Source organism: Kogia breviceps, chromosome 2 (assembly GCF_026419965.1).
Source record: "Kogia breviceps isolate mKogBre1 chromosome 2, mKogBre1 haplotype 1, whole genome shotgun sequence".
Lineage (NCBI taxonomy): Eukaryota > Metazoa > Chordata > Mammalia > Artiodactyla > Physeteridae > Kogia > Kogia breviceps.
In genome coordinates, this window is record NC_081311.1 from 169,298,697 (window position 1) to 169,312,999 (window position 14,303).

At 37.9% G+C, this 14,303-nt stretch overlaps 1 protein-coding gene across 1 annotated transcript in view; it reads right to left on the reverse strand.

The window, feature by feature from the left end:
• WDR12 (WD repeat domain 12) overlaps positions 1-14,303 on the reverse strand; it is a 33,147-nt gene that overhangs the window by 5,526 nt on the left and 13,318 nt on the right. The window contains exons 9-13 of the mRNA XM_067026601.1: positions 12,861-12,946; positions 2,393-2,533; positions 2,173-2,278; positions 1,878-2,010; positions 1,059-1,131 (exon numbers count right to left, since the gene is read on the reverse strand). Coding sequence (XP_066882702.1) covers positions 1,059-1,131; positions 1,878-2,010; positions 2,173-2,278; positions 2,393-2,533; positions 12,861-12,946 — 539 coding nt within the window. The remainder of the gene's footprint in view (positions 1-1,058; positions 1,132-1,877; positions 2,011-2,172; positions 2,279-2,392; positions 2,534-12,860; positions 12,947-14,303) is intronic.

A 14,303-nucleotide genomic window follows, 5' to 3' on the forward strand; every position in this document is an offset into this window, starting at 1 on the left:
GCGTAAAGGGAGAGGAAAAAAACATAAACACAGAAGTAAATACAATTATTTCATATGACTGCTGAACCTAATTAAATACTGAAGATTCTGATTACACAAGAAATTATGGATGAGCAATTAACTTGCATTGAGAGTTAATACTTAATACTAAAATGGGCCAATTGCATCAAATTTTACTACTATATTACACATATACTATATATATATATACACTATATTAAAACTTTAAAAGTGGTGATTTTAATTTGGTTGAGGCATAATATGCTACTGTACTTTTATGAAGCATTTGCTAAGAAATGTAATAAATTTAAAAGTTTGAAGAGTAATATAGTTTTACCTGTTTAAGAAAATTAAGTTTTTAAAAGATGGCACATTAATTGTTTGTAGGTAAATGGATATTACAGATTTTTAAAATAGCCCTCAGAGCTGCATTTGGAAAGCGTTCTTAGGCAATAAGAGCTTTTATGTGTGTGTATAATTAAATTGTAATTCTTTAAGAACATCTTATCATACAGCCATATTATCTAAGATTTTTCTAAGTAGCAAATACTTTGATCCAATTAGTCTGAAGTAGCAAGTTTAGGGGCTTAAAACATTTCATTAAAATACTCATGAGAGGGCTTCCCTGGTGGCGCAGTGGTTGAGAGTCCGCCTGCCAATGCAGGGGACACAGGTTCGTGCCCCAGTCCGGGAAGATCCCACATGCCGCAGAGCGGCTGGGCCCGTGAGCCATGGCCGCTGAGCCTGCGCATCTGGAGCCTGTGCTCCGCAATGGGAAAGGCCACAACAGTGAGAGGCCCACATACCACAAAAATACAAAAACAAACTCATGAGAAAAAAAGTGCTTCAAAATATTCAAATTTTACTACTCCTAATATTAAAGGACAATTTTTTTCTTCTTTAAATGAGATGTGAGATTTTATATTAATGGAACTTAGAATACAGAATTATAAATATCAGATATATTGAAACTAGTAACTGTAAACACAAATACCAGATTTATTCTAAAAATATAATGTAGTTTCTTCCTCTCTACCAAATAACTAATAAATTCTTACCCCTGTGTCTGTCCAGTCTACACTCAGAACTTTGTCTTCATGAGCAGCCAGATCATAGAGAGGAGCCTTACAACTAAAAGATGAAAATATTAACATGTTATATGCATTTCATAGTATTAAACAAACATATACGAATAATCACTTATATTTTCTGAAAATTTTAGTTTACCATCCTTGACCCAATAACCACTTAATCTTAAAATTCTGAGCATTTACTTGACTACCTCTCCTGTATCATCAGCAGACTGTGGTTTTGGTTACTGCCTCTCCATTCTACTTGTAGAAATATGTAAATAAATTGTATATGCGTTCTCTTGGGGGCCCTCTGCATATATCAGTATCATAGCACTAACTGAAGAATAAGAAAGGAACCTTTAAATTTTGATTATCTTTAAAATTCTGTATTTTTAATTTCCTATTAACATATAATTTATAATTTGACCACAGTTCCATTCATTCAGGCCACTAGCCTTCTAATTCTATAATTATCATATTTATATTAAGGTTCGGGTTACTTTTTTCCTATTTTATATAACAAGGTCAGAAAGATGGATTTCCTAAATTGTGTTTTTTGCAAAAGATAAACTTATCACAATTAAATTCATTCAGAATGCAAAAAAAAAAATCAACATATGAACATTAAGAAAATGTCTTTGATCCTGGCCTTCATTTTTGATATCAATATGTATCATTTCAGGATATATGACCGAGAACTTTTTTTTGACCCTTCTGCTTTTGGATAGTCATTTCAGTGTTCATTTTCTCTGTATACAACGGGCAATTGATAGATTTCCTTTGTAAGTCATCAACAGGAGTTACCTTCTCGTATCCCACAGCTTAACCATGTTATCTAAAGAGCCTGAAATGAGCTGCTGCTCATGGGCAGGAGACCACTTGACTGACGTGACCCAGCCTGTATGGGAGGTTAGGGATAGCGACACCAAAGAACCATCTGAACAAAACAAAACAGACAACCATTATTAAATTTTAGAAAACAGAAGTAGGCAGAACCCCCCAAAAAATTTCTAGAAAAGTATCTTTTTATACACATCTCTAGTGAGAAGAGAAACTGATGTTACTCACTCATATTTTTCCTTCAAAAGTTTACACTCACCTTTAGTTCGGGGATCCCACAGTCTGATATGCCTATCTGTACTTCCAGATGCTAAAAGTTTACAAAGTGGAGAATAGGAGATACAATTAAACACTTTATTTCCTGTCTAAAAAAAAAAAAGGAAAGAACATTTAACCCGGGTGGGCAAAAAGTAACCATCTCCTAGAAGTTTACAGCTTAAAAGCTCAAGTTAATCAGAGAAGCACTGAATTTGTCTTACCAAAGTTGACTTAAGACTGCCGGACTCAACATCCCACACTCTAATTGTGTGGTCCCAAGATGCACTGCAGATTTCTTCAGCATCTGACCACAGAACCGAGGAAATTGCTTCCTTGTGGCCAGAGAGGGTCACTATGGGAGTCTAGAAATGAAGGACACCCAAAAGGGAAAGCATTTTTGGTTTAGAGTGATTGAAACAATAATAATAGTTATTACTTTTAAAGCCGATATGCCAGATATTTTGTCAGGTGCCTTAGATTTCGTATCCTACCTTATTTCTTCTTTATAGCAATTCTCCAAGACATATTTCTGTTTTTATTTTATAGATGAAGACACTGAAGTTGAGAAAGGCAATTTGCCCAAGGTCATACTGTTTATAAATGGCAGATCTGAGTTTGAACCCAAATATTACTCCAAAATTTGTAGTCTTTCCACAGTATTCTGTTGCTTCCCCTTCTGCTCTACTTTTCATTTTGAGGAATATTAACACTAATTAAATTCTCCCAGTTGACAAAGATGTTATATGTAGAAGCTAGTAGAAAAAGCTCTGGGGTCAGAAAGACCTAGGTTTGAGTTAAGGTGCTGCTATTTTCTACATAACACTTCCAGGTTAATTAATTGCAATAGGTTATTCTCACCACCTCATTTCTTCAGCATCCAATCTTTAAATAATGCCCATGGCTCATTGATTAGAATTCCAAAATGTCTAATGTCCCTCTCAAATTAAAATCATCAAACTAGTTATACTATCTGTCTTAAATACAAACATGTAAAAGAAAGAAGGAAAACTCTTGAAATGGGGGACAGTTAACCTACTTGTGTAACTCTGTTACATTTAACCTTCTTAAACGTTAAGGGGGTTGTACTAGATTAGAGATCAGCAAAGTTTCTTGATAAAGATCCAGAAAGTAAAAATCTTAGCTTTTCCAGGCCACATACAGTCTCTGTTCTGTGTTCTTCTTTGTTTTTAAATCCCCTTAAAAATGTAAAAATCATTCTTAGCACTCTGTAGTACAAAATCAGGCCACAGCCAAATCACCTGTGGGGCTGTTATTTGCCAACTCCTGGATCAAATGATCCCTAAGGTCTCTCTTCCAGCCCTAAAATTTTCCTGAAAGTAGTAAAGCAACCTGATTAGAGGAGTGAGGAACAGAACCACCTCTACTGTGATCCAAATCAAAAAGTAAGGTAACATAATCAGAGGCTCCAGGATAGGAAATGTCATGTAAAATGATGGGTAAATGTATGTGAATAAGCAATCCCATTCCTAGGTATTTACCCAAGAAAAATGAAAACTTAGGTTCACACAAAAAACTGTCCACAGGGCTTCCCTGGTGGCGCAGTGGTTGAGAATCCGCCTGCCAATGCAGGAGACATGGGTTCGTGCCCGGGTCCGGGAAGATCCCACATGCCGCGGAGCGGCTGGGCCCGTGAGCCATGGCCTCTGAGCCTGCGCGTCGGGAGCCTGTGCTCCGCAACGGGAGAGGCCACAACAGTGAGAGGCCCACGTACCACAAAAAAAAAAAAAAAAAAAAAAAAAAAAAAAAAAAAAAAAAATTGTCCACAAACGTTTATAGCAGTTTTATTCATAACTGTCAAACTAGAAACAACCCAAATATCCTTCAACTGGTGAATGATTAAACCAACTATTGTATATCCATACAATAAACTACTACTCAGCATTTGAAAGGAATAAACCATGATACCCAATAATCTGGATGAATCTTTCTTTGTTTCCCTCCTCAAATATATGATGATATGTGAAAAAAAAGCTTGATGCAAAAGGCTACATACTGTGTGATTCCACTTATATATTCTAGAAAAAGAGAAATTACAGGAACAGAGATCTGATAGTGGTTGTCGGGTGATAGAAATAGAGAGGAAAGGTTGACTACAAATGGGCAACATGAGTTTCAGGGGATGGCAAACTCTCCCGTATCTTAAATATGTAGTAGTTACATATTCTATGTATTTATCAAAACTCAAAAGCTATACACCAGAAAGAGTGAATTTTCCTACATGTACATTTTTTTTTTTTTTTTTTAAAGATAGAAAAGTCAACTTTGGCATTGTTGCTGCAAACAAACTTCAGTAGAATAGTACTGGAGGGGACTTCATTGGTGGTCCAGTGGTTAAGAATCCGCCTTCCAATGCAGGGGACGCAGGTTCGATTCCTGGTCAGGAAACTAAGATCCCACATGCCGTGGGGCAAGCAACAGAGGAGCCCGTGCTCTGGAGGCTGCGCACAACTAGAGAGAAGCCCTCATGCCGCAATGAAGATCCTGCGTGCTGCAACTAAGACCTGATGCAGCCAAATTAATTAATTACTTTTAAAAAAAGAACAAATGCTCAAAAAAAGAACAGTACTGCAGGAAAAACAGCAATTTTGAGAGAAAATGTGGAAAAAACCTTATTGTATGTTAATATATGAAACAAATGACCAGTAAATGAACTGATTGAGAGAATTACTCATATTAATACAAGCCAGGTACTAGAAAGAAATCCAGAGAGAAAATAACTTTTTGATATTTGTCTTATTTTGGTCTTAATAATCCAACTTTTCCTATTATTTCTAATTTTCAATTCAAATAGCACTTCAAGGGTTTCTAGCATAACTTCAATTAATAACTTATGAATGCACAGATTTAAAGCTTATAAAAACCTAAGTGAAAAAAATGAATATATTGTGATCTCTCAAATAAAATGAACAGTGGAAGCAAGCTTATTATGAATGTGCACACCTAAAAATAAAAGTTATCAGCAAGACACTGAGTGGGAGAAAATACTTATAATACCTATATCCAGCAAAGACCTTGTATACAAAATACAAAAAGAAAGCTAGTTGTTAAAATAGTATGGTAGGGCTTCCCTGGTGGCACAGTGGTTGAGAGTCCACCTGCCGATGCAGGGGACATGGGTTCATGCCCCGGTCCGGGAAGATCCCACATGCTGCGGAGTGGCTAGGCCTGTGAGCCATGGCTGCTGAGCCTGCGCATCTGGAGCCTGTGCTCCGCAACGGGAGAGGCCACAACAGTGAGAGGCCCGCGTACTGCAAAAATAATTTTAAAAAAACCCAAACAGTATGGTACTGGCACAAAAAATGGAAATATACATCAATGGAACAGGGTAGAAAGCCCAGAAATAAATGCACGCACCTATGGTCAATTAATCTAAGACACAGGAGGCAAGATTATATACAATGGAGAAAAGATGGTCTCTTCAATAAATGGTGCTGGGAAAACTGGACAGCTACAAGTAAAAAATTGAAATTAGAACATCCTTTTATACCATACACAAAAATAAACTCAAAATGGACTAAAGACCTAAATGTAAGACCAGATACTATAAAACTCTTAGAGGAAAACATAAGCAGAACACTCTGACATAAATCACAGCAATATCTCTTTCGATCCTTCTCTAGAGTAATGGCAATAAAAACAAAAATAAACAAATGGGACCTAATGAAACTCGAAAGCTTTTGCATAGCAAAGGAAACCATAAATAAAATGAAAAGACAACCCACAGAATGGGAGAAAATATTTACAAACAATGTGACTGACAAGGGATTAACTTCCAAAATTTCCAAACAGCTCATGCAGCTCAATATCAAAAAAACAAACAACGCAGTCAAAAAATGGGCAGAAGACCTAAATACACATTTCCCCAAAGAAGACACACAGATGGCCAAGAGGCAAATGAAAAGATGCTCAACATCGCTAATTATTAGAGAAATGCAAATCAAAACTACAATGAAATATCACCTCATACCAGTCAGAATGGCCATCGTCAAGAAATCTACAAACAATAAATGCTGGAGAGGGTGTGGAGAAAAGGGAACCCTCCTACATTGTTGGTGGGAATGTAAACTGGTATAGCCACTATGGAGAACAGTATGGAGGTTCCTTAAGAAATTAAAAATAGAGCTACTATATGATCCATCAATCTTACTCCTGGGCATATATCTGGAGAAAAACATGCTTTGAAAGGACATATGCACCCCAATGTTCACTGCAGCACTGTTTACAAGAGCCAAGACATGGAAGCAACCTAAATGTCCATTGACAGATGAATGGATAAAGAAGATGTGGTACATATATACAATGGAATATTACTCAGCCATTAAAAAGAAAGAATGACATTTGCAGCAACATGGATGGACCTGGAGATTATCATACTAAGTGAAATAAGTCAGAGAAAGACAGATATCAGATGATATTGCTTATATGCAGAATTTAAAAAAAAAGATACAAATGAACTTATTTACAAAACAGAAACAGACTTACAGAGAATGAACTTATGGTTCCGGAGGATGGGGAAGAGAAGAGGGGAGGGACAGATTGGGAGTTTGGGATTGACATGTACACACTGCTATATTTAAAATAGATAACCAACAAGGACCTACTGTATGGCACAGGGAACTCTGCTCAATACTCTATAATAACCTAAATGGGAAAGGAATTTGAAAAATAGTAGATACATATATATGTATAACTGAATCACTTTGCTGTACACCTGAAACTAATACAACATTGTTAATCAACTATACTCCAATATAAAATAAAATAAAAATAAAAACAAAATACAGGGCTTCCCTGGTGGCGCAGTGGTTGAGAGTCCGCCTGCCGATGCAGGGGACACGGGTTTGTGCCCCGGTCCGGGAAGATCCCACATGCCACGGAGCGGCTGGGCCTGTGAGCCATGGCCGCTGAGCCTGTGTGTCCGGAGCCTGTGCTCCATGACGGGAGGGGCCACAGCAGTGAGAGGCCCGCGTACTGCTAAAAAAAAAAAAAAAAAAAAAAAAGAACAAAAAAACCAAAATACAAAAGATCTCTTACAAAACAGTAAGAAAAAGATAAGCAACACACTTAAAAAAAAAATGCAGTGGTTAAGACTCTGAGTTTCCACTGCAGGGGGCATGGGTCTGATCCCTGGTCGGGGAACTAAGATCCCACATGCCGTGTGGTGCGGCAAAAAAAAAAAAAAAAAAGTGCTAAAAACATGAACAAGCACTTCAAAATTAGCTATCAAAGAGCTGGGACTTAAAATACACTACACACCATCAGAAATCACAAAATGAGACACCTTTTAATAGTAAGTAAATGTAAACATGTTATGTGCTAAAATAAAATCAGTTATGGTACTAAAAAATTGACCGTATCAAATGGTGATATGGATGTGGAGTAACTTTGACTCTCATACACTGTCAGTGGGAGTATAAACTGATATAACCATCTTGGAAAATGTTTTGGCAGTATTAAACATTTAGAAAACTGAACATGTGCATACCCTACCACTCAGCAATTCTACTCCTGCAATTCTACATATGCAGAAATGACTATATATGTGCACCAAAAAAAAAGTACAGCAACTTTATTTATGGTGGCTAAAACTAGAAACAATCTAAATGTCCATCAAAAGAAGAGCAAATAAATTCTGGTATATTCATGTAATGGCATGCTATCTATTACTGAAAAGAACTATTACATGCAGTAGATGAATGAAATCTCACAGATATTACAGGCATACCTCGGAGATATTGAGGGTTTGGGTCCAGACAACCACAAAAAAGCAAACACTGTAATAAAGTGAGTCACAATAATTTTTTGGTTTCCCAGTGCATACAAAAGTTATGTTTACACTATACTGTAGTATATTAAATATGCAGTAGCATTATGTATTTAAAAAAAGTACATACCTTAATTAAAAAATACTGCTAAAAAATGGTAACCATCATCTGAGTCTTCAGCAACTCATAATCTTTTTGCCTGTGGAGGGTCTTGCCTCAATGTTGATGGCTACTGACTGATCGGGGTGGTGGTTGGTGAAGGCCGGGGTTGCTGTGGTAATTTCTTAAAGTGAGACGACAATGACGTTTGCCACATTGATTGACTCTTCCTTTCATGAACAACTTCTCTGTAGTATTCAATGTTGTTTGAAGCATTCTACCCATAGTAGAACTTCTTTCAAAATCAGAGTCAAATCTTTCAAACCCTGCTGCTGCTTCATCAACTAAGTTTATGTAATATTCTAAATCATGTTATCATTTCAATAATCTTTATAGCATCTTCACCAGGAGTAGATTCCATCTCAAGAAACCACTTCCTTTGTACAACCATATAAAGCACCTCCTCATCCATTAAAGTCTTACAATGAGATTGCAGCAATTCAGTCACATCTTCAGGCTCCACTTCTAGTACTAGTGTTTTTTTAATTCTTTCTACCACATCTGCAGTTACTTCCTCCACTAAAGTCTTGAACCCCTCTCAAAGTCATCCATGAGGGTTGCAATCAACTTCTTCCAAACTCCTGTTAATGTTGATATTTTGACCTCAATAAATCATGAATGTTCTTCATGGCATCTAGAAATGGTGAATTCTTTCCAAAGGTTTTTATTTCTTAAAGCTTTTTTTTTTTTTTTTTTTTTTTTTTTGCGGTACGCGGGCCTCTCACTCTTGTGGCCTCTCCTGTTGCGGAGCACAGGCTCTGGACGCGCAGGCTCAGCGGCCATGGCTCATGGGCCCAGCGGCTCCACGGCACGTGGGAATCTTCCCGGACTAGCTGCAGGATCTTCGTTGCGGCACGCGAGATCTTTTGTTGCAGCGCACGGGCTTCTTTCTAGTTGTGGTGCGCAGGCTCTAGAGCACGCAGGTTCAGTAGTTGTGGGGCGTGGGCTTAGTTGCCCTTCAGCATGTGGGATCTCAGTTCCCCGACCAGGGATCGAACTCGCGTCCCCTGCATTAGAAGGCGAATTCTTAACCACTGGACCACCAGGGAAGTCCCTCCAAAGGTTTTCAGATGACTTTGCCCAGATCCATCAGAGGAATCACTTAAGTATGGCAGTTATTATCTTATGAAATATATTTCTTAAATAATAAGGCTTAAAAGCTGAAATTACTCCTGGACCCATGGGCTACAGAATGGATGCTGTGTCAGCAGGCATGAAAATAACATTAATCTTCTTGAACATCTCCATCATAACTCTTGGATGACCAGGTGCACTGTCAATGAGCAGTAATGTTTTTAAAAAGGAATCTTTTTTTCTGAGCAGTAGGTCTCAACAGTGGGCTTAAAATACTTAGTAAACCATGCCATAAACAGATGTACTGTCATCCAGGCTTTGCTGTTCTATTTACAGAGCACAGATGGAGTAGATTTAACATAATTCTTAAGGTCCCTAGAATTTTCAGAATGGTAAATGAGTACTGGCCTCAACTTCAAGTCACCAGCTGCATTAGCCCTTAACAAGAGAGTCAGCCTGTCCTTTGAAGCTCTGAAGCCAGGCATTGACTTGTCCTCTCTCATAAAAGTCTTAGATGGTATCTTCTTTCAAAAGAAGGATGTTTTATCTGCTTTGAAAATCTGTTAGTTAGTGTAGTCACCTTCGTTTAATTTCTTAGCTAGATCTTCTGGATAACTTGCTGCAGCTTCTTTCTACATCAGCACTTGCTGCTACACTTTGAACTTTTATGTTATAAAGACTGCTTTCCTTAAATCTCTTGAAGCAACTTCTGCTCGCTTCAAACTTTTCTTCTGCAGCTTCCTCACCTCTCTTGGCCTTCAAAGTATTGAAGAGAGTTAGGGCCTTCCTCTGGATTAGGCTTTGGTTGAAGGGAATGTTGTGGCTGGTTTGATCTTCTACCCAGACCACTCAAACTTTCTTTATATCAGCAACAAAGTTGTTTCACTTTATCATTCATGTGCTCACTAGAGTAGCACTTTTCCTTTGCGTTCACAATTTGGCTAACTGGCATAAGAGGCCTATCTTTTTGGCCTCTCTCAGCTTTTGACATGCCTTCCTCACTAAGCTTAATCATTTCTAGCTTTTGATTTAAAGTGAGAGACATGAGACTTCCTTTCACTTCAACACTTAAGAGTCCACTGTAGGGTTTTTAATTGGCTTAATTTCAATATTGTTGAACCTCAGGGAATAGGGAGGCCCGAGAGGAGCGAGAGAGATGGGGGAACGGCTGGTCGGTGAAGCAGTCAGAACATACACATTTACTGATTTAAGTTCACTGTCTTATATGGGCGTGGTTCATGGCACCCCTAAGCAATTACAATGGTAACATCAAAGATCACTGATCATAGATCACCATAACAAATATAATAATAATTTAAAAGTCTGAGATATTTTGAGACTTATCAAAGTGTGACACAGAGACATGAAATGAATAAAGGCTGCTGGAAAAATGGAACCAACAGGCTTGACACACAGTTGCCACAAACCTTCAATTTGTAAAAAATGCATTATCTGGGCTTCCCTGTTGGTGCAGTGGTTGAGAATCCTCCTGCCGATTCAGGGCACATGGGTTCGTGCCCCGGTCTGGGAAGATCCCACATGCCACGGAGCAGCTGGGCCCGTGAGCCATGGCCACCGAGCCTGCACGTCCGAAGCCTGTGCTCCGCAACGGGAGAGGCCACAGCGGTGAGAGGCCCATGTACCACAAAAAAAAAAAAAAAAAAAAAAAAAAGCATTATCTGTAAAGTGCAATAAAAAATAAAATGAGGTATGCCTGTATATGAAGCTTAAAACTAGGTCAAACTAATCTAGGATAAGTCAGAACAGTGATCACTTTTAGGAGGCTACTGATTTCAAGGGAGCCTAGAGGGCATCTTCTAGGGTGTCTATAATTCTTGATGTTTTGATTTAGATAGTGATTACTTGGGTATACCCAACTGCAAAAATTCATTGAGCTGTGTACTTAATTATATGTATGCCAAACTTCAACTAACATAAAGGTTAAAAAAAAAAAAGCTACCTTATGAGTAAAGTATTTTGATAATTCAAGAAGTCTTTCTCTACTCAGATATATTCTTTAATGGTTGATCAGGGATATGCATCAATAAATTACCACTGGCACATTATCCAATTGGTAAGGCATTTCCAGCTTTAATTTGTCTTATGAGACAAGTGATAAAGAAGCTGAATTGCCGCCAGATCATTCAACTTGCAATTCAGCAGTCTATGTTTAAATGTATAAATTATAAACCACTACTTTCAGTTGGAAACAGTAAGTGCTATTGTTTACTGCAGTTTACGTGAGTTTGAGGAATCACTTATTCCTCATTTTCAACAGTTTTTATAAGATATCTTGTTATTGGTGACTATAAGAAATAACGTGCAAATGTGTGCCTGATTTAATGCACATCCATTACAGCTGTTAGAAAATGAATGAAACACATGATTTCCTAAATCTGACTCAGTATTGTTCTTCTCATTAAGCATATTAATACAGGTCAGATCGTATTATGATAAATATCATTCTAATGGAACAGAGCAAATAAGAATCTGGATTAACTTTCTGAGTTTGATTTAATTGGATCTATAGCAAAATGATAGAATCAAAACCTCAATTAAACTCTTGGTTTCTACTGATTTAGGAGATGTACTAGAATTACATCCTCAGTATATGAAACATTATTACTATTACTATTTTTTAAATTGAAGTATAATTGACTTACAATGTTGTGTTAGTTTCTGGTATACAGCAAAGTGATCCAGTTATCTATTCTTTTTCAGATTCTTTTCCATTATGGTTTATGACAAGATATTGAATATAGTTCCCTGTGCTCTACAGTAGGACCTGTTGTTTACTTATTTTATACATAATAGTCTGTGTCTGCTAATCCCAAACTCCTAATTTGCCCCCCACCAACCCCTTCTCCCCTTTGGTCACCATAAGGTTGTTTTCTATGTCTGTGAGTCTGCAACATTATGATTAAACAGTCAGGTAATGAGATATTTCACTAAACTTAGTGCAAGCTTCAACAATTAAAAGATCCTACTTTAAAATTCACCATGAGGAACTCCAACAAAGATGTTAAAAAAAAAAAAATTCACCATGAGGCCAAATATAATAGCTAAATAATCAACCTGTAAACCTAGCTGTAAACCTAGCTTAATGAAACTACATTCAATAACTCAAATAAATGCAGCAGAGTATTTATAATAAAAATTTACAAATCTACTGAAAGAAAGCCTAATTATGGTTGAAGCAGCAAGACAAGACAAAAGGAAACTAAATATGAACAATTATATTAAATTTACATATATTTGTCAATAAAGACCTAAGCTGGGACTTACCTGGTGGCACAGTGGTTAAGAATCCGCCTGCCAATGCAGGGGACACAGGTTCAAGCTCTGGTCTGGGAAGATCCCACATGCCACGGAGCAACTAAGCCCGTGTGCCACAACTACTGAGCCTCCGCTCTAGAGCCCGCGAGCCACAACTACTGAGCCTGCAAGACAAAACTACTGAAGCCTGTGTGCCTAGAGCCCGTGCTCCACAACAAGAGAAGCCACCACAATGAGAAGACTGTGCACAGCAACAGAGTAGCCCCTGCTCACCGCAACTAGAGAAAGCCAGAGTGCAGCAACAAAGACCCATTGTGGCAATCAATCAATCAATCAATTTATAAAAAAAAAAAAAACCCTAAGACCAATACTGTCAGTTATCACAAATACTTACTCTTGTTAGTCCCAATTGCTCTGTTTTCTGTTTCTTTCTCGGTCGATTTGTGGATTCTTCCATTTCATCTTCTTCATCTGTAGGGACTATATCACAGAGAATTAGATTTGATAGAGTTAAAATTTAAGGTAAATATTAATTACAGTCTCAAATAATTCTTATATTTCTAGGTATATACTTTCTCTATGTTATCTCAGCTGGTTAGGGAGTTAACATTTCTCCTTATTTTAGTTAATGGAAATTATATCTAAAAACAATACCTGGCTTGCCAATCTTCGAAAGGAGAAAGCAAAAAATAAAGTGTTACACATTAAAATCCTAAAACCTAACCAGTTTGGTATCTTATAAAGATTATCATTATGGCTATTCATCAGTTTACCGTATCTATGAAAAGTTGCTTACTATTAGTTGTAGGAGAGTTCTGACTAGATTGCATTAATAAATTTATGAAGAAGAGAATGACATGGTAAATAAACACATGTTAAAAGGACATACATTCCAGCCATGTTTATTCTTCTTGACTATTTCACTTTTCTAACAATAAATTAGAAGTGTTTCATAGATAGTTATTTTTTGATTAAAAAAATCTTCGTTATCCATCATTTGGCTAGGTAGCAAACCCAGATAAAAGAACCATAGATTTTAATGTTTTGTAACTATTTTACAAATGTCATGTGCTTTTCCCAAACTAGACTATAAGTACCTTAAGGGTAACAACTAATCATAGATAATATCTCATCTACCCAGCACTATCAAAAAGTATTTCACCAAAGGAAAAATTCCTACACAAACAACTTTCTGCCTCAAAACTGTTTGCTTCGGGGCTTCCCCGGTGGTTTAGTGGTTGGGAGTCCGCCTGCCGATGCGGAGGACATGGGTTCGTGTCCTGGTCCGGGAGGATCCCACATGCTGTGGAGCGGCTGGGCCCATGAGCCATGGCCGCTGAGCCTGCACGTCCGGAGCCTGTGCTCCGCAGCGGGAAAGGCCACAACAGTGAGAGGTCCGCGTACCGCAAAACAAAACAAAACAAAACTGTTTGGTTCAACTAAAATGGATTTATATTTCCTGCCATTTTACACATAATTATTTAAAACTGTTTAAGCTTTTCGTGATTATCTCCCCCCTCCACAACTCTACTTTGTGAACTGTATTTAGGGTGTTGTACAGTAATATAGCAATTTCCTCAGAAGCAACAGAGGTATTCTGATCTGCTTACCCATGCAATAAATAGTTCTGTACTACTACTTTTTTTTTTTTTTTTTTTTTTGTGGTACGTGGGCCTCTCATTGTTGTGGCCTCTCCCGTTGTGGAGCACAGGCTCCGGACGCGCAGGCTCAGCAGCCATGGCTCACGGGCCCAGCTGCTCCGCGGCATGTGGGATCCTCCCGGACCCGGGCACGAACTCGTGTCCCCTGCATCGGCAGGCGGACTCTCAACCACTGC